The 23,249-nt window shown below is 43.0% G+C and overlaps 1 protein-coding gene across 6 annotated transcripts in view; it reads left to right on the top strand.

The window, feature by feature from the left end:
* The window catches only part of PHTF2 (putative homeodomain transcription factor 2), a 172,578-nt gene that overhangs the window by 40,910 nt on the left and 108,419 nt on the right, over window positions 1-23,249 (top strand). For 5 of the 6 annotated variants that reach the window (XM_045029620.1, XM_045029597.1, XM_045029616.1 and 2 more), the window contains one exon: window positions 22,808-22,864. In XM_045029620.1, the coding sequence (XP_044885555.1) occupies window positions 22,808-22,864 (57 nt within the window). Of the gene's footprint in view, window positions 1-22,807; window positions 22,865-23,249 lie in introns of those variants that run through there. The other variant, XM_045029640.1, reaches the window with a different exon arrangement.

Below are 23,249 nucleotides of genomic sequence, written 5' to 3'. Positions count from 1 at the left end.
TTGACTTATTGCTAATTTTGTTGTGAAATACACAAACTTTGACAGCTTTTCACTAATTTTTGTTAACTAATAGATACAAAAATTTTAGACAGGCATAATTTTCAAATTGATCTTTTTAGGTGAGGAAGTTGAATTGGCACTGTGCAAGGAATTTGCAAGAAGCTCAGCAGATTATCTCTAGATTGTCTTTGTTCTTAAATGCCTGGGGAATTTAAATGCAAGAATGTAACATTAATGTAGTGTTAAGATTGCAAGATCAGCATTCAGTCATAAATTCTTAAAGTTAAGGTTTATCTGGAAATGTTAACGTGCATACTGTATATAATATTTGTGTTCCTCTTTCCTGGAAAAAGTAGATCTTAGTGAATTAACGATCGTCATGAATTGGGCCTTGATCCTGCATCTGACTGCATGTCAGTTAACTTTGAGTCAGTGCAGCTTCACATGAATACAGAGGTTCCCAAGTACTCATTTGCAAGTTTGGAGCCTTACTTTATTATTAGTATATATAGTAAAACATACATGATGTGCAATATGGCCGTTATGGTATTGTCAACCCAAACATTCAAAAATTGTGATTCAGACCTCAAAATCATTAATTTTTTTTTAAAATCTCAACTTCTTTATTTGCCTTCTAGTTTTTAAAACTTTAGGCTACCCTTATGCTTGAAAATTTGACCCTTCTTTGTGAATAGCCACGAGCTAGAAACTTACTTTGTAAAAATGAAGACTGACTTAAGAAAAACACTCAGTATAATCGGACTCCTGATAAAATGGTTAGAGTTGACAACATAGGAAGTACTGTGAGGGCAAACTTTAATTTTTTTTCAGTTTCATAGCTTCTGAGTGCTTAACCTTAACTTTGTATTAGTGGGATTTTTGTATATAAATATCTCCTTTCTAAATAGTTTAATCAGAATCCTTTCATGCCAGTGACCCCTTCTGTTCCATTCTGAAACTGGAAGAATCCAGCTCTTGATATTGACTGATTAATGCATCTTTTGAGGATCAGGAAAACTCTTTTAAAACTTCATTAGTTTTAAATCTCCCTTTTTTGCTGTTTTTTAAAGTGAATGTGTTATGAAGAATATCAAATGTCTAGAAATTTCAAGAATGTACACTTGAAACACAGGGTATTGAATGACATTTAGGGGAAGGATAGCAACACATTTTGGGCCCTAGCTATGTCACAATGCTCTTTCAAGTTGTTAATAGTAGATTTATTTAGCAAAAGGTAAAGTTTTCATAGATTATGGTGGAATTAGGATTATATTTACATGCATTTTTAATTTTTTTGTTTTAAATTTGTAGTATATTGTGCATCAGTGCCAAATTTGTCCAGAACTTGGCAAGATAAAAGGAAAGCAAATAGCATAATTTTGTTATGCTTAAGGGAATTGTATACAAAGCTCCTCCACTCCATTTTTGGCATCAGTCAGCCAAGTCATGGGTGGCCCTGGCACCAAAGAAGTCTGTGCCAAATGGATTGGGTTTGTGACTACACTGTATAAAGACTTCAATGAGTACTAAAATTACATCAACTCAAAGAAGCAGTCCTTCTGGTGCCAAACGTCATCAGTGCCAAGGCTGATTTTTGCCTTCTGAAGAACTTGTTGGATCTAGGGGTTTCCTGTGTACTGACAATATCGGATACTGAGCTGGTACCAGCTGCTCTTTCGGTAACAGGTAGCTTTGTTCTGTTGGAACAATTAAAATTTTAGCACCAGGAGAGTATCGGAATCAGTTTTAAGAATACTGCTGCAGCACTCTTTCTGGCATAATCTCTGAAGTATCTCTGACTTTGGGGCTGCTATGTTACCCTCAGACATAAGGCAAAGAGAAAGTGTGTGTTAAGGGGACATTAGTTTTGATATCTTGGAACATTTAACGTATAATTTAAAGTCAAGTTAAAGATCAAAATAAAATCTCTAAATTATGTTCTAAAGAATATGTTCTATAGTTTAATGGCAGAGCAAAGAATAGAGTATCTCTCAAACCGTGGCTTTCTTGTAGTCTTCTGATGCTGCCAGTATAGGCCTGAGAAATGTGGGCAGCTGAAATACCAAAATCTAAGGCCTGGTCTACTCTGGGGCGGGGATCGATCTAAAGATATGCAACTTCAGCTATGAGAATAGTATAGCTGAAGTCTACATATCTTAGATTGACTTATTTCGAGTCCTCGCGGCGCAGGATCGATGGCCACCACTCCCCCGTCGACTCCGCTTCCGCCTCTCGCAGCGGTGGAGTTCCGGAGTCGATGGGATGCGTGTTTGGGGATCGATCCCTTACCGCCAATCTGGTAGGTAGTGTAGACATATCCTAAGGTGTGTCATTAGAAAGGGAAATAGTGCTAGTGAGGCCAAGTGGATGCATTCATACCGTTACTAACTCACTGGTCAAGAAAGAGAGGACTGGAAGCTGTTGCCTATTCTTATAGGTATAATTTTCCTTTGTAATGAATAGATCAGACCTAAAATGTAAGTTTCATGATTTGTATAATAAACATGCTAGGAAAGACCTGAAGATTAGCTCTGTATAGCTTGAAAGTGTGTCTTTCCCCAACAGAAGTTGGTCCAATAAAAGATATTACCTCACCCACCTTGCCTCTCTGATACTAGAAAAGAGTAAACATCAAACAGTGTAATGAATAAGGTTGACTGATTCATATTTTTCCTCTGCCAATGCTTAGGTCATAGATATCTGTGAATATGTTTATTGTAAACACTTTAGTAACATGAATTATTGCACTTTGAAGGTACTTTTCCACTATTGATCATTTTAAATATTTCATTATTTTCATAATGGTAATTATCTACTTCAGAGATGCTATAGGGATGTAAACCTCAGTGAAATTCTAGTTCTGTGAAATCCCTCAAAAAATGTAACACTGTTAGTGTTCTCACCAAAAAACAAACAATTCACTAGTTGGTAACTTGAGCACCACCATTAAAAAGTTTTTAAAATGTTTGTTTAAGGCAAAGTTGTTCTTTGAGCGATGGTCTCTATATGGATTCTAAACGAGGGAACACGTGCGTGCATAAGTTATGTTTTAAATTGCTTTGTTTTGTTCCCCTGTGTGGGGGACAGTGGGGTGGGAGGATCCCAGCACTACTACTTAGTGATGTCCCTGTGGGTACTCCACTTTAAGTGTTTGTGCACCCCTGCTCTTGTAATTGGAGATTTGTGGTAGCAGTGCCGGTTGGTTGCATATGCATGGTCCCTGTCTCATGGTGCTTCAGGCAGTTATCTGGCACTGTACAATCAGCCCCCCTCAATTCCTTCTCTACCTCCTTTGGCTCGAGTCGGAGCATCTAGCAGTGCCTCTGTGCTTAGTCTTAATAGCATAGGGTACGTCTTCACTACCCGCCGTATCGGCGGGTAGCAATCGATTTCTCGGGGATCGATATATCGCGTCTCATCTAGACGCGATATATCAATCCCCGAACGCGCTCCTGTCGACTCCGTAACTCCACCAACCCGAACGGCGGTAGTGGAGTCGACATGGAGAGCCTCGGACATCGATCCTGCGCCGTGAGGACGGTAGGTAATTCGATATAAGATACTTCGACTTCAGCTATGTTATTCACGTAGCTGAAGTTGCGTATCTTATATCGATTTTCCCCCAAAGTAGCGTAGACCTGCCCATAGTTTTCTCACTAGTTCTAGGTTTAGTAGATATAGTTAGTCCTTTCTTTTCTTTTTTCTTTTCTTTTCTTTTTTTTCTAAATCCCTGTTGTTTTCTTTCCCTTAAAAAAAAAAAATCCCTCACTAGGAGTTTGGGTTTCTGTTGAAGCATTAAAGAAGAGTATTAGTTCTCCCCTTGGGGGGAGGGAAATGCTCCCCTAAGGGGCATGCCCAGCTTCCTGGGTTTTAATCACTGCCTCATCTGTAGAATTTCAGTACCTGTCTCAGATCTCAGAGGAACAACTTTGAATACTTGTTTCAGATATCCGAGGGACAACTTATAACCAGGACAGCCCTACAGGCTACTCTAGACTCTGTGGACACAGCAGCGAGGTCTGTAGCCACCACAGTGGTGATGGAGAAGGGTGTCTTGACTCCATCTCTCTGGATTCCCCAAAGAGGTGCAGTTGACGGTCAGAGATTTGCTGTTTGAAGGTCCCAGATTCTCCGCAGCCAAAACAGACAAGTCCCTCCATATGCTCAAGGACTTGAGGGCGACATTGAGGTTCCTGGGCATTTATATACCTAGGACCAAGAAAAGACGAAGAAATTATTATGCCCCATAGAGGTTCCAGCCCACTCCCCATACACAACAGTACAGACAATACAAGCATCATGAGTGGAAACCGAGACCCTCGAGGAGATGACAGCCTAGTCCTCTGACTACTGTCTCAACCATCAATATCCAGGCAGCAAATTTCAGCCTTGCTCGAGGGTCCGAGACCCCCCCCATATCTTTCAGCGCTGGAACCATCTCCCAACCATTTGGAGTTACCCAATTTGGCAAACTATTATAACAGACAGATGGGTTCTAGAAATTGAGCCTGGGTATTCTATCCCTTTTATCTCCAACCCCCGTACCCACCCTCTTTCCCCATCCTTCTTCAGAGACTCCTCTCACAAACATCTGCTGCATCAAGAGGTAGCCCATAGGAGCAGTATAACCTATACCAACAAAACAGAGGGAAGGGCTTTTGCTTACATTATTTCTTCACACAGAAAAAAACAGGAAGGTGGAGAGACCCTTTCATGATCTAAGACAACTCAACAAGTTCGTGAAGACCCAACGCTTAAGGATGATCACATTAGAGCTAGAAAGAGGGGGCTGTTTCTCAGCCCTTGACCTCCAGGATGCGTATTTTCATATAACAATTCACTTATGTCAAAGGTTTCTCTGATCCGCTCTTGGAATGGATCACTTCCAGTACAATGTCCTGACTTCCGGTCTATCCACTGCTCCTTGAGTATTCTCGAAGGTCCTTGCAATTTTGGCTGCTTACCTCCACAAAAAAAAAATCCGATATTCCTGTACTTGGACGAATGCTTACTGAAAGCCTCAACATGACAAGCAGCGTTAGAGGCCACCGAACAGATGGTAGCTCTCTTTACAAGACTAGGCCTCCAAGTAAATGCACAAAAATCAATGCTAACACCAGTGCAAGAACTAGAATTAATCGGAGTCTGCCTCAGTTCTCCTGAGGTGATGGCCTCTCTACCATGGCAATGATTTCTAATCTTAACCAATCTGATTATCATGGCATGAAACAGTCCTCAAGTATCCACCAGGACTTGCTTGCAACTATTGGACCGCATGGTTGCCACGACTTTCGTTGTCAAGCATGCGAGACGACATGCAAGATGTCCCGCACAGGCACAATATCAACAAATGTCTCACAATGCCAAACAAGATAAAAAACTCCATACTCTGGTGGACCCAGCCAGACAATGTCTGCATGGGGATGGTCTTTTTGTACAGAATCCTCCAATGATGACCATCACGACACACATCACTTTTAGGTTGGGGAGCACGTCTGAACTCACGTTCTATCCCGGGCGGTTGGTTCCCAGCAGAATCCCTTCTTCACATAAATCTTTTAGAACTATGAGCTGTTCACAATGCTTGCTCCCACTTCTTCCCCATCAAAAGAGACAAGACCATACAAGTCCTCACAGACAAGGTGGCATGCATGTTTTACATAAACAGATAAGGGGGAGCATGCTCACACTCTCTATGCATAGAGACCATGTGCTTCTGGCACTGATGCATCGCACACAATATTGACATCACAGCATCATACTTATCTGGATGCCAAAATACCACAGCAGATACGTTAAGCAGGAACTTCTCTCAGGGCCATGAGTAGGAGTTGAATACACGTGTGCTCCACAATGTATTCAGGCATTGGGGGTTTGCAACTGCACAAAACACCAAATACCAAGGCCGAGTCTTCACTCCTTAGGTGATGCCTTTCTTATTAAATGGGACGCTCCACTCCTATACACCTTTCCTCCCACCCCCCCCTCCTAGCGTGGATTCTTTACAAGATCAGGCTGGAAAACTCCAAAGTAATCCTGATATAGCCCCACCTGGCCTTGGCAAACCTGGTTCCCTTATCTTCTCAAGATGGTGGTGTGTCCACCACGCACATTTGCACCTTTTCCTCTTCTCCTGTCCCAGGATGCACATCAAATCCTTCCCTGGACCTGGAAATACTCAATCTCAAAGCGTGATTGCTCTAAGGATCCAAAATTACGTGCTTGAAGGAAATATAAAACATTTTATCAAATAGCCACAGAACAACCACCTGCCACACATACCTACACAAAGGAAGCGGTTCAATACCTGGTGCCAGCAGAAAGATTCTCAATCTCAGCCCCCTTACCTCTAATATTAGAACTTAAAAAAATCGTACCTTGATTGAGCTCCTGGAGAGGCCCATCTGAGCGATCATTGAGTTCCACCACAAAGTAGATTTTTTTTTCACCTTCCTACTCACCAAGCAGTTCTTCAAAGGCCTCAACAATATTTACCGTGAAGTGCGAAATCCTACCCCAGCATGGGATTTCAACTTAAACCTTCGAGTCCTCACACCCCGCCCCCCCACATTTGAGCCGATGGCAGCATGCTCTCTCCTTCACCTTTTGATGAAGGTACTGCTTTTTGTAGCTATTCCATCCGTCAGATAGGTCGGACAGCTGGGAGCTCTCATTGCAGACCCACCACACATAATCTTTTTCAAAGAGAGAGAGTTTCCCTGAGGCTGCATCCCAAGTTTTTGCCTAAGGTTGCCTCATCATTTCACCTCAATCAACCAACCCATCCATCTACTGACATTTTATCCAAAACCCCACAGGGTTAGACGGGTTAATACTCCATACCCTGGGCGTACACAGGGCATCAGCAATTTACACAGACAGAACAAAGTCATTTGGCAAGTCTCTGAAATTATTCGTCTCAATAACTGAACGATCCAAAGGGGACACCATATCTAAACGGAGGCTTTTCAAATGAATTTCAGATTGCATCAAACTGTGTTATCACAGATATGATGTACAACCCCCTACAGACATTCGTACTCATGCCACCAGTGTCTTATCGGCCTCCATAACATTTCTCAACAATGTTCCCCTTATAGACATTTGTAGAGCAGCAACGTGGGCATCAGCCCACACATTTACACAACACTATGCCCTAGAACAGTATTCAATGTCCAATGCGCTATTCGGACTCACCATATTATCTGCCACGACTTCAATGGCGAAGCCCCTTCCCTTCACTGCAGGGCATTGCTCTGAAGTCACCTAAAGTGGAGCACCCACCAGGACATCACTCAAAGAAGAGTGCACCTTGTGCAGGAACTCTGTGTGGTGTGGTTTTTTTTTGTTTTTTTTTTTTTTTGAGACCCCGACCCCCACCCCCTCTGTGAGTGCTCCACTACCCACCCTCCCTTCCCTGTACTTTGGAGTTTCACTCTAAGTGCTCTGCAGTAGAGAAGGAAATGCGGGGGGGGAGGGGCACGGAGAATGGTCACACAGCACCAGAAAACCACCTGAAGCAGCGCAAAATGGGGACCATGCATGTATGACCCAACCGGGCAGTTACCACAAATCTCCAATTACGAGCAGGTGGTGCATGAACACCTAAAGTGGACACACATCTCAAAGAACCTCAGTTACTACATAAGGTGAAAACCACCAATGACTAAGAAGAGAGGGTTAAACTGTTAGAGTACAGGGAGTCAGGACTCACATCAGGAAGCTGAAAGGTTAGAAGCCCTGAACAATGTGGTGGGCAACTTGTATGGTCTACTTCCATATCTCCATAATACTTGAATAGTGAAAAATTGAAGTCACTACTGCACTTCCCAGTATCACCTAATGTAGTGTTGTTACCTTTTTTATGAAGTATTTTAAATCAGTAGACATCAGTTCTTCACAATCTGTATTGTATTTATCCTCACAGTATCCCTGTGAGGTAGGGAAAGTATTACACAGTACCTGTTTTTCAGATGGGGAGCTGAGAGACAGAGGCTAAGTGGCTTGCCAAGGTTACACAAAGTTTTTTGTGGCAATGCAGGGAATTGAACCCAGGTTTCTCAATTCTTAAGCTAGCATCCTAATCACTGGAGCATTCTTCCTATTCTCAGTATGACCACTTCTTTTTCCTGCACCTGTGCTCCATTTCCCTACCTCCACTCTCTTGTCTCCTTTCACACAGTCCATACCTAAAGCTCTGCCTGTCTCCAAACAAAGAGAGACTTATTCATAGTGAACAGAAAGAAACTACAGCAAAGTCTGTAGTACTGCAAAGTACACAGCTACTATCCCTGCCCTGTAGATCACTGAGGAAAGAATAAAATAACTTCTGAAATATGTTAGTAAATGCAGTTATACTAGGCACTCATAATAAAACATTCGGTTTTATTCTTTATTTCTGGAGCAGAAGGTCCATATAAACTAATTTTAAAAAGAATTTGCTCTTGGGATTGTATTTAGTATTTTTTGGAATTCTGGTACTAAATATGATGTTGCATCATTTTCATTCAGAATTTCTAAGCAGAAAAATTTAGTATGATTGGGTTCTTTTTTCATTATGAATTAACTTTTTTGTGCTAAACCTTTAAAACATTATATATAATGAAAGAGCAAGTATGTATTCTCAGGAATATAATCTTGGAGAATGGTAGTCTACCCTGCACATAAATTATAAATGACTCATGAAATATTAATTGATTCTGTTAGAATAACAAGGCATTGTGAGTATTGGACTACATGTTGATACCATTACTATGTTAGCTTAAAGTGAATATCAATGTCCTTCACAAAGCTCAAATTCAGTCTTGGCGCACATATGGCTTATTTATTCTGTCTATTTACAAATAAGATGCTGGGAAGAAATAATTTACAATGCAAACACAGCTAGCACGAGGCATTACTTGAATGACAGATTAGCTGTCTTTGAAATAACTCAATTGATACAAAATAAGTTCTCTTTGATCAGTGTAACAATTGCTATAAGAAGTACTGATTTTTTTTAAATCAAATAGTAGCATTCTTAGAGCTGTATTAGAGGCACCATCCATATATCAATTAAAATGGAGTAAAACTATGTAAAATATATTCTGTGAATGATTTTGTCTGGGAACTTATAAACAGAATCACTTACAGTTAAGGCTATGTTGTAGTCATGGGTATTTTTAGTAAGTCATGGACAGGTCACGGGCAGTAAACAAAAATTCACGGCCCATGATCTGTCCATGACTTTTACTATATACCCCTAATTAAAACTTGGGCTGGGGGGGCAGGGGGTGGAGGTGCACTGGGGATGCCGTGAGTACTGGCGGAGGTGGCCTGGGACCCCCGCTGGTGTTGGGAGGACACGGGGTGCTCCCTGGGACTCCCTCTGATGCTGGGTCAGGGGAGGGTTGGCGGGGCTGGCAGGGGGTCTCTACCTGGCTCCATGTGTCCCTCAACTCCTAAGCTGAATGATCTTAGACATATTTTAAAGTTTATGTTCTTGAGGAAAAATGTAGCTAACCAGTTGCTCAAGTGGATTAGTGGTTAGAAATTTTGAATAGTAGCCAAGAAATGTTTTTTTTATTCTTTACCCTTCAGTAGCTTGGCAGTTTCTTAGTGTCCCTGTGTAAATCATACTCATTGCTTAGTAAAGTACATTGTTTTGTGAATCACTTGTAAGGCACTGAGTGCATAAACTAGCAAAAATATATATATATTTTTAGAGTATCAATATATTTACTGTCAGTTAACTGATAGGTATTATTTGTAACTTTAATTTTGTTAAAGATCTAAGTCATATTCTGCTCATTTAAACTAGTGCAACTCTTAACTTTAAGTTTTGGTCCACTGTGTCCTCATTCAAACACACTTTATTTTTTTTAGAAGTATACTGTTTGGTTTTGACAAAAGTCTGATTGTATGTGAAGTGAATGATAGGAGACAAAAATGAAGATTGAGCCTCTTTGACAGGGCTAAATGTGATGGTGAGGAAAAAGCTTTTTGAAGGAAAAAAATAAGTTTTTGTGTGAATTTGAGATGGCATTCAAAAATCCAAGGTGAATAATGAGACAGACATGGATGAAAGATTGACCAGACAGGTGTGTTTGAACAGTTTATATAGTGGGGGTGCTGAGAGCCATTGAACCAAACTGTAAACCTGTATATAATGGAAACCACTTCAAGCCAGTGGGTGCGGCAGCACCCCTAATTCCAGCACCTATGTGACCAGAGAGAAGTTGAGGGAATTAAAAATCATTAACATAAAAGTGATAGCTGAAACTTTGGTAACAGTTGAAGTCACCTAGGCCCCAAGCTTAGGAGTCAATAAGGGGGGGACACGAGAGAAAACTCTGTGCCTCTCCCTGTCAGCATTCCTCAATGTGGAACTACTAAGAGACATAGTGAAGAAGCAGTTGGCTAGGCTGATTCATTTGTAACTCTCCAAACAGTCAGAGCTGGAAGTGCTGTGGATACAGCAAATTAGGTTGTAAGATCTTGGGGCAGCACGTTAGTTTGTAAGATCTTTGGACCATGACTTCGGTGCGTGTTTGCTCAGTGTGGCTGTAACTTTGATTGGGGTCTTTGGCTGGTACTGCAGTACAAATAATAATAATAATGCATAGGCATCTTGGGAAAGTTCATAGGGAGTACTGCATCTTTGTTTATCTAATGAAGGTGCACAGAAACAGAAGCATACCTCTGGAGTCCAGCCTTTCTCTAGATCATGGAAGGAGTCAAGAATTCTGCCTGATTAGTTGCACGTATTGTGCAGTACAGAGTATCATATATCTTTGTAATTATATGCAGGGCCGGCTCCAGACCCCAGCACGCCAAGCGCGTGCTTGGGGCGGCATTTTGCCGGGAGGGCGGCAGGCGGCTCCAGCGGACCTTCCGCAGTCATGCCTGCGGGAGGTCCACTGGAGCCGCGGGACCAGCAGCTCCGGTGGACCTCCCGCAGACATGATTGCGGAAGGTCCACTGGTCCCGCGGCTCCGGTGGACCTCCCACAGGCATGACTGCGGAAGGTCCGTTGGTCCCGCGGCTCTAGTGGACCCTCCGCAGGCATGTCTGGAAGAGGTCCCCCGGAGCCGCGGGACTGGCAACCGCCAGTGCGTCCCCCGCGGCGTGCCGCCGTGCTTGGGGCGGCCAAATTCCTTGAGCCGCCCCTGATTATATGGTCCCTATAATCGTGGTATCTAGGGAGCCTGAAGTACTCAGCAAATATTGAAATATGATGGAATTTTTTTACCCAAACCATAGGGAATTTGCTACAAAAAGTCTAAAAATGTTGCATTTGAAAATTGAAGCACTAAGAAGTTGGGAAATGACAAGGTTAAGATTGCCAGTTCAGCCTTGACTCTTCCCCTTTTTTTGGAAGACTTACTACATGATTCTATACCATATCTTCCACAGGACTGCTCCCTCTATCATAATTAATTCTTAATGTAATTTGGATGAAGTTTTCTTCTGGTGTTCAAATAGCACCTTCAGATCTTCCTTTTGGATTTTTCTTGAATGGATTAAAGAAAGGAATTCTGCTGTTTAGTTTCCGCCTTCAGCACTTTAGGGGCTAAGGCTGAATTTGCCATGAAGACTCAACCACTAGGCCAAAAAAGAGAATTATGCTGAAAACGTAAACCTGAAAAGAGAGGGCTATTGAATAAAATTATTGCAGTCATGCTGCATTCCAGGAAACCATCAATCACACACATGTGCAGTGTTTGGAAAACTCTCTTGCAGACACGCCAAACCTGGGGAAAAAAATGCAGAAATTAGGCTTGTTTTTGGCTTAATTGGCTGGTGAGTTGCTTGTTGGCCAGTTTTTGGCTTGTAGCTTGTTGCTGCTTTTTTTTTTGGATCGGCTCCTGCCAAGCAGGGGCAAGGGTGGGAGGGAGAGTCAGGGGTGCACAGTGGGCCCAACACAGTCCCAGACTGCACGCTGGGGGGATCTAGTCACATAGAGTGTTGGGGTTCTTAGGGATTGGCTTTTTTTGGCCTTGTTTTGAAAAGGGATTCGCTTGTTTTTTGGTTTATTGTGAAAGGCGGGATGCTTACTGCATGAAAGCTGGCAACTGTGCTCTCTTGCTGGTGTGATAGGGTGAAGATAGATCTCTGATGGCCCACAGTACAGGTCCCTAGATTTCATATGCTCAATATGTTTTAAAAAATTTTTTAATGATGCTTTAAAGTAGAAGCTTTATTGATGAACTATCCTATTCATGTCTATTTTGGACTAGGAAAACAAATATTTTGGAAACTGAACTCCATTAAATTTCTATGATGCTTAGGTTTAAAATCAGGATTTTGTGCTCTTGTCAAATACTCTACCAATATCTTGCAGACAGTTTAAATATAGATATAGTAAGAAATGTCATATTGGTGGGATTAACTGGTGCATTGCTATTGTTGAATTAGAATGGACCTGAACTGCCAGTGAGTCAGTAACAAACTTGCAACCACTGATGTTGAAAGGATCTAATGGTTATAGTTAAGGCCCTACCAAAATCATGGCTGAGAAAAACATGTCACAGCCTGTGAAATCTGATCTCCCCTACAATAGCCAGATTTCATGGGGAAGACCAAATTTCACTGAGTAGGGTAGCTGAAGAGTGGAGGCTGCTGGCTGGGAGCCGAGCTCTGAAGGCAGTGCTGCCACCAGCAGCAGTGCATAAGTGAGGGTGGCATGATATGAGGGGGAGGGGTCATTACATTTGGGGGAGGCAGGGCCAATTTTGTGAGTGAGCGACCACCCAGGTCTCTGTCGGGGGGGCGTCATGGTCCCCACCCACCCACCCACCCCAACCCCCTTGTTAACTCCCAAATGCTGGGCCTGGAGCCAGCAAGCCTCTGGTGCCCCAGGCTCCAGCTGCTAGTCTTGGACTGTCTGGGGAGGGACAGGACTGTCTCTTCCTCTGCATGGGGCCGCTCTCAGGCTGGGTCAGACCCATCTCTGGGAACCTCCCACAGCTGCAGGAAGCTCCATTGCTGCTGTCTTGAGAGTCTATCTTGGAAGACAGCGCTGCTGCCATCAGCAGCACAGAAGTGATGGTGGCATGTATGGTATTGCCACCCTGACTTATGCGCTGCTGCTGCACACAATGCTGCCCTCAGAACTGGGCGCTTGGCCAGTGGCTGCCCTCTAGCTGCCTAGCTCTGAAGGCAGCAGCACAGAAGTAAGAGTGGCAATACCGCGACTCTCCTACAATAGCCTTGTGACCCTTCCCCCCATGACCTTATTTTGGGTCGGGAACCCCATGTTTACAGTTACGTGAAATTTCAGATTTAAATATCTGAAACAGTGAAATTTATGATTTTTAAAATTCGATGACCATGAAATTAACCAAAATGGGCCGTGGATTTGATAGGGACAAGAAGGCTAGAACAAGAAGTTGCTTAGTGTACAGCAAGGGAAATTTAGGTTGGATATCAAGAAAGTCTTCTAACAATAAGAGTAGTTAAACATTCGAACAGGTTACCCAGGGAATCCCTGTCATTGGAGATTTTTAAGAACAGATTTGACAAACACCTGTCAGGGATGGTCTAAGTATCTACCTCCCTGTGGGAGGTGGTGGTGGGGAAACTAGATGATTTCTTAAGGTCCCTTCCAGACCTTCATTTGTATGATTAGATTAAAGTATTACCTGTTCATCTATGTACATACACATCTCCCCCGATATAACACAAATTCGGATAGAACACGGTAAAACAGCGCTCCGGGGGGGGGGGGGCGGCGGCGCAGGGCTGCACGCTCTGGCGGATCAAAGCAAGTTCGATATAGGTGAAACCACATTATAACGCAGTAAGATTTTTTTGGCTCCCGAGGACAGCATTCTATCAGAGTAGAGGTGTATATGCAATAGTCACTCTTCTGTAAACATAAGGCTTATTCTGTTTACCATGTGTGACTGTCCTGGATGGGGATTATTTGAAGGACCCATAGTGTTAGAAATGCTGGGATTGGAGTATGGGAGGGAAATGGGGATTTAAGTGTGTTATAGGGGCTGAGGCTGGAATAGGTAGGAGTGTGAGCATAGGCGCTGACTTCCTCAGTTCCCGGGGAGTGCTCTGCCCTGCCCCCACTCCACCCTTTCACCCAAACCCCCACGCCACCTGTCCTGCCCTGACCCCACCTCCCACTCCACTGCTTCCCCCCCCCGCACTACTTCATTATTCTTTGTACTGGCTAATTGTCTCTCTTATTCTCCCACAAACTTGGTTTGAAAGGGAAGCATGTATTGTTTTTACTGCAGGGGTTCTCAAACTTCATTGCACTGTGACCCCTTTCTGACCACAAAAATTACTACACAACACCAGAGGGGGGACTGAAGCCTGAGCCCCATTGCAGGGAAGCCTGAGCCCCACTGCTGTGGGTGGGGGGCTTCAGCCCCGGCAAGGGGGCTTGTAACATGAGCCCGCCGCCAAGGGCTGAAGCCCTTTGGCTTTGGCCCTGGATGGTAGGGCTCTGGCTTCAGCCCCAGGCCCCAGCAAATCTACGCTAGCCCTGGTGACCCCATTAAAATGGGGTCATGACCCACTTTGCGGTCCTGACCCACAGTTTGGGAACCGCTGGTTTAGAGTGATTTGCAAGGGATAGCAGGGGAGAGGGATGTCAAATCTAAATGATGATGGTTAACATCCATACTTGGCATTGTAGGAAGTACCTCTGCTAACATTTTTTTAAAAAGCACCAAAAAATTAACAAGGCATAAAAATGGAAATGCCAATTGAGAGAGATTGGAATGAAACTCAGTTTTTTTTTAAATTTTTTTTCCCAAATACCAGTACTTTCTATCCCTTCAGTAAAACTTCCTCTGCAGATCCTCACTGTATGGCGTTATTTGCCTTTGCTCAAGAGCCATAGAGCTCTGGTTTAGTAATTAAAGTTGGGGACATGTGTGTGACCAGAGCCTCTCTTCTAGAAGTTAAGGGTTTAAAATATCCTCTACAACAATTTTGCATTAGTTTCCCCACTTCCTGTTGGTTGTTGAGCACTGGCTTCTGCGTAATGTTAAGAAGACATAAATGGCTACAGTCCTCCCCTCTGATCTGTCTTCAGAGACATATGCACACTCTGATTGTGGACCTCTGGATCTTATACACAGAAATATTATCATTGTGTTTTCAGAGCTCCTATTCCATTGAGATGAGGGGAGCAGTTCATTCTTTGCAGGACTATTGTTTCAGGCTGCCTGCAGACTCAGGAAGACAATATTTCATCTATTTACAGTCATTTGTTTAAAAGAGTATCTTCCAAACCATGAGGGATATAGTGATTGCCTATTATCAAGATTTTTAGTTTGAGTTTTCTGGTTTTTTTTCTTAAAGTCCCCAGCTGCTGGAAATAGTGTACTCGAGAATCTCCACTTTCGTTTAAAAATTATAGTAAAAAAAATGGTTTTAATCCTGATGGTTCTGGAGAAGAACTTGAAAATGTTGACCCCTATATGCTTCAACACTAAAAGGCAAATAAACTCTCTCCTAAAAAGTTATTTACTTTTCAAAACTGTTACGGGTTATTTGGTTATCCTTCCACTAATTTAATCTGGCAATTAACAGCTTGGTGGATTCTGATTATCTCCATGTTTGGGGACATGCATATGATTGTCAGCTTCTATGTGAGACCAAGCAGTATAAATGTAGATCCTTCTGAGTTTAGGCCAGTATTAGCCTCTGAGGTTCTAGAAAACCATCCCTCTGATCATCTTTATCCCTCACCTCTGAATCCTTTCCAAGTTCTCTATATTCTTTCTACACATGGGTGACCAAAATTGGACACAGCACTCCAGTTGAGGCCTAACCAGCATGTGTCCCCACTTTTCCCCAACTGTTACCACTAAGGAAAAAATCTGTGACTTTGATGCACTTGGCACACAAAACACCTGAAGTGCAATGGACATGTGCAGTCACTTGAAGAGTCAGATTTCATATTACTTCCACATATAGTAGTGTTCCTAGGGAATACTCGGTGGCTTGTTTTCTCTCCAGCAGGTTTTTTTATGGTTATCAATTATGATCTACTTAAACTTTGACCATGAACAATTAAGTTAAAGAGAAAAGGCATTCAGAATAACTTAATATTCTATAAATAACAAAATAATTTAAATTGTATTACTAAAGCAATCAATCAAACCTGAATGGAGCTTTATTGAAACATTACATACAAGACAAAATCGCTATTTATTTCTGTAACTGAAAATAACCCCTTGATTGTGAAAGGGAAATTTACATTTTAGCCAGTAGCTCGTTTACTGTCTATTTGCTGGGACACTGAGAGGTCAGAAGAATACTCAAAGTATTTTTATATGAGTCCTGGAAGAACTAAGTGTGCATACCTGAACATGTATAAATAAACCTTATAAATTTAACCTTAAGGTGTGGAAGACCAACACATCAAAGGAAGAAGAGGCGGCCTTTCCATTTTTTCATTTTGCAAAAGATACTACACTTAAAAGTCTCAAAAAATGAACTGAATACAAAGGAACTCAGTACAAATCAAAGCAGCATCAATTTTTGGTTTCAGATCTTTTAGGCTAAGTTTCAGTCAAGAGCTACTAATTTACAGCAATATTAATAACAAAGTATATCATTTCTGGCCAGAAAGGGGTATATAAGGAAGAGTACATGAGAAAATTCAAACTGACACCAGTAGATTCAGATTTATAATTAAATAAAAGAAACTAATCAATATATACTCAGCCATTTAATTTAGGTACAAAAAGAATGTCTCAAATCATTACTGACAGGTGGGACATTGCCTCAATTAGATGTTCATATAAATGTAGAAGTACCAGACCTAGTGGATATCATTATAATAAAGCCTTTCTTAGGAGGAATTGTATAATTATGATTTGGACTCTGTACTGAAGAGGCAGGTATGTTAAGCTTTTTCCAGGCTTCTGCAATCATCATAGAATTAGAATTATAAACATAGTAACAAGCTAGCATAATTTATATGCTTGTTAATATTTCAGTATACAACCATATATAGTACTCACAACTAATGGTGGTGTAGTCAAATTGAAGTAGCTGAAAAGTATAGTTGCTTCTGTTTTGTTAAGTGTTGATTAACCAAAGAAAGAGATAATCAAAAGAAAAGGAAACATTTTGCTACCTTTTAAAATGCAAAACATTTTTCTGAGTTTATAAAAACGCTATTACTCTATTTGCAGACTGGACTGGTTCAATTAGGTTCAGCCAAAGTCCTGAAATGAAAATGCTTTGTTATACTGTGGAAGCAACCATCTCTACTCTCAGATCAGCTATTACCAGGGAAAATACAATACTATCTAATAAGTACAAGGTGTTATTGTGGAACAAAATAAACCCAATACCAGAGAATTACCTAGGGCTAGGCCAAAGGACATGATTAATTGTAGAAACAAATCAGTTTTAAAAATGAACTGAAGCTTTTATTGGTATTGTTTGAGGTGAGACTCTTACAGGAACTGATCATGTATCAACTGTAGGAGTAGAGAGCATAATGATCAAGTTTGCAGATAACACAAAGTTGGGGATGGGGTGGCCAATATTTTGGAGGATAGCGCTAAAATTCAGAGGGATCTTGATAAATTGGAGAACTAGACACCAAAATGAAATTCATCAAAGACAAATATAAGATGCTATACTTGGAGAAGAAAAACCAAATGGGCAAATACAGAATGGGGAAAAACTGGGTTGGCAGCAGCACTGCTGAGAAGGATCTGGGATTTGTGGTGGATAACAGCCTGAACATGAGTCAATAATATGATGCGGTCGCAAAAAAAAGCAAATGTAGTTTTAGGGTGCATTAACAGAGGTATAGCGTGCAACTCCGCTCTATTCGATGCTGATTAGTGCTGTCAGGGCCAGCTCTGGCTTTTTTTTCTGCCCCAAGCGCAAAAAAAAAAAAAAAAAGGGAGGGGGCGCACGGCTGGAGCGGCAAAGCAGGGAAAATCAAACAAACAAAAAAAACCTGCGGCATGGCCAGAGTGGCAAAGTAGAGGGGAAAAAAATAACATGGCGCGGCCGGAGTAGGAAAGCAGGGGGAAAAAAAAATAACATGGAGCGGCAAAGCAGGGGGGGAACCAAACAAAAAAACGGCGCGCCTGGAGTGGCAAAGCGGGGTGGGGGGGGGGGAGAAAACGGTGCAGCTGGAAAAGCAGGGGAAAAAAACAAAACAAAAAAACCCTACAGGGCGGCGGCAGCCAGGGTGCAGCGGAGTGCACCCCTGGTCTAATGGGGGGAGGGGACGGGGGAGAGAGAGAAGGGGCACGGCCAGGGCTTCAGCAGGGCGCTCGCCCCACGGCCCCAACCACCGCCTACCGGGAGGGCTCTGCGCCATTCCGGTTGGCTGGGAGGGAAGGACGCGGGCTGCCGTGCTAAGTTTGCTGCAGGGCGCTCCCCTCCTCCACCCCCTACAGGGTGGCCGGATCGGGGAACCAAAAAAAACCAAAACAACCTGCTGTGCTGCCCTAGGATTGGGCAGAATGTCGCCCCGTAGAATCTGCCGCCCCAAGCACGAGTTTGCTCAGCTGATGCCTGGAGGCGGCCCTGAGTGCTGTGTCCAGTTTTGGTCACCCATGCGTAGAAAGAATATAGAGAACCCGGAAAGGATTCAGAGGTGAGTGATAAAGATGATCAGAGGGATGGAATACAAGCCATATGAGCAAAGCATGAAGGAACTGGGTATGTTTAATTTGGAAAAGGGGGGATTAAGGCGGGATATGTTAGCAGTTTTCAGATACTTAAAAGGCTGCCAAAAAAAAGATGGAGAAAAGTTGTTCTCTCTTGCCACAGAGGGTAGGACAGGAGGTAATGGGTTCAAACTACAGTGTAGCAGGTTTAGATTAAATCTCAGGAAAAACTTCCTAACTGTAAGAACAGTAGGACAATGGAACCTCGGGAGGTTGTAGAAGCTTTTTCACTGGAGGAGGTTTTCAAAAGGAGTTTGGATAGCCATCTGTCTTGGGTGGTTTGGACACAACAGGTCCTACATCTTGGAGGAAGGTTGGACTGGATGGCCCTTGTGGTTCCTAGTAACCCTATGATTCTCTGGGTTGGGGAGCTCACCTAGGAAATCTATGGACTCGGCATCTATGGTCTCCTCAAGATTTGGGCTCTCCTCAAAAACATATGAGTTGTGAGCTATTCATCTGGCTTTTCTCCTCCTATCAAGGGAGAGGCTTCACAAGTCCTCATGGACAACACTGTAACAATTTTATACTTGAACAGGCAGAGAGTGGCCAGATCAGATAGTCATTGTTTAGAAATGATACATCTTTAGAAGTGATACATTGTTTAGAAGTGAGTTTTGTTATCACCAGAACAATACATCTCAAAGCCTCCCACCTTCCTGGTGTTCAGTACAGCTCTGGGGATTTCCTGAGCAGAACATTCAGCGAGAATTATGACTGGTCTCTAAGCTTGGATATAGTGCGATTCATTTTTCAAATCTGGGAGTCGGTGCGTGTCTAGACATGTTGGCTACTTGTCTCAACAGAATATGCCAGCATTTTTTGTTCCAGGGAGGTCTTAGTCAAGGATCTTTGACCAGACTCTTTCCTACTGTCTTGGAAAGAGAAACCACTGTTTGCCTACCACTCCTCCTGTACCTCCCCAGATGTTGCTCAAGGTCAAGCAGGATCATGTTCGCATGATCTCCATAGCACCAGTGTGGTCTCACCATCACCAGTCTGGTGAGCCTGTTTGCTGAGGCTCCTTTGATACTACCTTCAGAAGCCAATCTGAACTCCCAAGGCCACAGCTTCTTGCTACATCCGATGGCCTGAATACTCCATGGTTAATGTCTCATGAGGCGATGTTCGGGGAATGTGCAAAACATCCTCATGAATACCAGAAAGTCACCTACTAAGTTGAAGTGGAAATAATTATCCTTATGGTAAAAGCAAAAGGATGTTTCACCAGTACTGGCATCTATACCATGTTTTGGATGATTTGTTCCACCGAAAACAACAAGGCTTATCAATTTGGTCCATCAGAGTTCATCTGGCAGCTATTTCTGCTTTCCACCTGTGGGGGAAAGCAACTGTGGGCTGTTTGGTATTTTCTAATCCTGTGTCAATCAGATCTGGACAGGGTCTGGTCAGTTTAAATCCTCATGTCATAGCACCATGGAGTCCAAGGGAGGAATGGGATCTAACTCAGGTGACTGTTCCACCCTTTGAATGAAGGGTGTCTTGCTCTTTACTGCATCTCTCTATGAAAGTAGAGTGACAGAATTACAAGCTTTGGTAGCTGACTCTCCTTAATGCAGTTTTTTAAATAAGGAAAAGGTATACATATGTCTGCATCCAAAATTCCTGACTAAAGTATCATAGAAGATGAGGGCTGGAAGAGACATCAGGAGATCATCTAGTCCAACCCCCTGCTCAAAGCAGGACCAGCCCCAACTAAATCATCCCAGCCAGGGCTTTGTCAAGCCGGGCCGTAAAAACCTCTAAGAATGGAGATTCCACCACCTCCCTAGGTAACCCATTCCAGTGCTTCACCACCCTCCTAGGGAAATAGTGTTTCCTAATATCCATCCTAGATCTCCCCCACTGCAACTTGAGACCGTTCATATATAGGCACCTAAGTTAACTAGCCGATTGCCTTACTTTCTCAGTATGGATCAGCAAGCTTCCCCTGCTGCACCCTCCTTGTATTTCCTCCTGGTATCCCACTTCCTCGCTTATCTGGGCTTAGGTCACCATCCCCTGGTGAACCTAGTTTAACGCCCTCCTCACTAGGTTAGCCAGCCAGCCTGTGAAGATGCTCTTCCCTATCTTGGGGCATGTCTACACTACGTGATTATTCTGATTTTTTGGAAACAGATTGTATAAAGTTGAGTGCACACAGCCACACTAAGCACATTAATTCAGCGGTGTGCATCCATCACTGAGGCTAGCATCGATTTCCAGAGTGTTGCACTGTGGGTAGCTAGCCCATAGCTAGCCCATAGTTCCCGCAGTCTCCCCCACCCATTGGAATTCTGGGTTGAGATCCCAATGCATGATGGGGCAAAACCAGTGTCACGGGTGATTCTGGGTAAATATCGTCACTCAATCCTCCCTCCGTGAAAGCAATGGCAGACAATCATTTTGCGCCCTTTTCCCTAGATTGCCTGGGCAGATGCTATAGCATGACAACCATGGAGCCCATTCAGCCTTTTTTCACTGTCACCGTATGTCTACTGGATGTTGCTAACAGACGCGGTACTGCAGCGCTACACAGCAGCATCCCCTTGCCTTTTGCAAGTTAGCAAAGACGGTTACCAGCCAGACTGTACCGTCTGCTGCTGTCATGGGTGCTCCTGGCCAGCCTCGGTGAGGTCGGCCGGGGGCGCATGGACAAAAATGGGAATGACTCCCCAGGTCATTCCCTTCTTTCAGTTTTGTCTAAAGGGAGAGTCAGTCCTGTCTAGAATATCAGGCAAGCCTACTAAAGAACCAGAGAGGCAAACGGCCGCTCTGGGTCAGAGCCCCAGACATCCCGCAGAAATGATGAGCTGCATGCCATTCTAGGGGGTGCCCCTGCAACAACCCCACCCCTTGCTTCCCTTCTCCCCCACCCCTCCTGGGCTACCGTGGCAGTTATCCCCCCATTTGTGTGATAAAGAATGCATGAATTTGAAACAACACTGACTTTATTGCCTCTGCAAGCAGAGATCAAAGTGGGGAGGGGAGGGCAGCCTCCAGCTGCTATGATATTCCAGGCAGGACTGGATCTCCATTAGACAAAGTTTAAAGGAGGGAATGACCGGGAGTCATTCCCATTTTTGCCCAGGCGCCCTCACCGAGGCCAGCCAGGAGCACTCACTGGACGACAATGACGGATATCAGTCATACTGTACTGTCTGCTGTCCACAAGGCAAGGGAAAGGAAGGGGATGCTGCTGTATAGCGCTGCAGCACTGCGTCTGCTAGCAGCATCCAGTAGACATATGGTGACATTGAAAAAAGGCGAGAGAGGATTTTTTTCCCATTGCTTTCACGGAGGTGGGGGGCAACAACATACACCCTGAACCACCCGCGACAATGTTTTTTGACCCTTCAGGCTTTGGGAACTCAGCCAAGAATTCAAATGGTTTTTGAAGAGTGCGGGAACTGTGGGATAGCTACAGTCGTCAGTCACCCTTCCCTCCGTGAGTGTCCATTTCATTCTTTGGCTTTCTGGTACGCTTGTCTCAGCTCCTTAAATTTCAGCACTGTGATGAGTCCCTGTTGTGGCCTCTGTCCATCATAGCCTTGGAGATTTTTTTCAAATGTTTTGGCATTTCATCTATTGGAACGGAGTTCTGATAGAACAGATTCGTCTTCCCATACAGAGATCAGATTCAGTATCTCCCATACGGTCCATGCTGGAGCTCTTTTTTAATTCTGGGTCTGCATGGTCACCTGTGCTGATCGGCGCTCCACGCTGGGCAAACAGGAAATGAAATTCAAAAGTTTGCGGGGCTTTTCCTGTCTACCTGGCCAGTGCATCTGTGTTCAGATTGTTGTCCAGAGTGGTCACAATGGTGTACTGTGGAATAGGTCCTAGAGGCCAATATCATTGAATTGCGTCCACACTAACCCTAATTCGAAATGGCAGTACTGACTTCAGCACTACTCCCCTCGTTGGAGTACAGATATCGATATTACGAGCCCTTTATATCATAATAGGAAATGAAATATGGGAGGAAGCAGGGAAAATGTAGGTTTCTCTGTAAATAAGTGTCTCCAAGGAAACTATGGTCTATTGTTTGTGTTCGTGCTGTACCTTACCTCTGTGAAGACCAATTTTGTCTTTTTGTTGCATAATATTTCATTAAATGTAATTTAATTTAGATATTTTTGTTCTCTTTTTAGATTGGGGCATATGATCAACAAATATGGGAAAAATCTGTTGAACAAAGAGAAATCAAGGTAATATTTTAACATTTTAATAATTCTTTCTGTTCATAGTATAGGTTATGGCTAACTTGATCTTAAATTTCAAATTACATAAGTATGGTGATTTATACTCCTAAAACTCTTATTACAATGAAAAAGTAATGTTCATAATGTTCTGAATTCCAGTGTATAACAATAAGTAGTTTATCAATCATATATTATTTCCTAATTACTGAAAAAACACTAGCAATCTGCAGTTCATGGCAAGAAATTCAATTTTCTTTGAATGACTTCTAATGTCAATTGTTTGAGCTGTTTTTTACTTTCAGTTAGTTACTCTATACCACCTTATATCCTCCTTTTTGATGCTGTCATTGTTTTGTACAGTTTATTGGACTGGTAAGTACTTCAGGATGGT

The sequence above is a fragment of the Mauremys mutica genome, chromosome 1 (genome assembly GCF_020497125.1).
Source record: "Mauremys mutica isolate MM-2020 ecotype Southern chromosome 1, ASM2049712v1, whole genome shotgun sequence".
In the NCBI taxonomy this organism is placed as follows: Eukaryota; Metazoa; Chordata; order Testudines; family Geoemydidae; genus Mauremys; species Mauremys mutica.
Note: the sequence above shows the minus strand (reverse complement) of the source record. Positions and strands in the feature narration are given on the sequence as shown.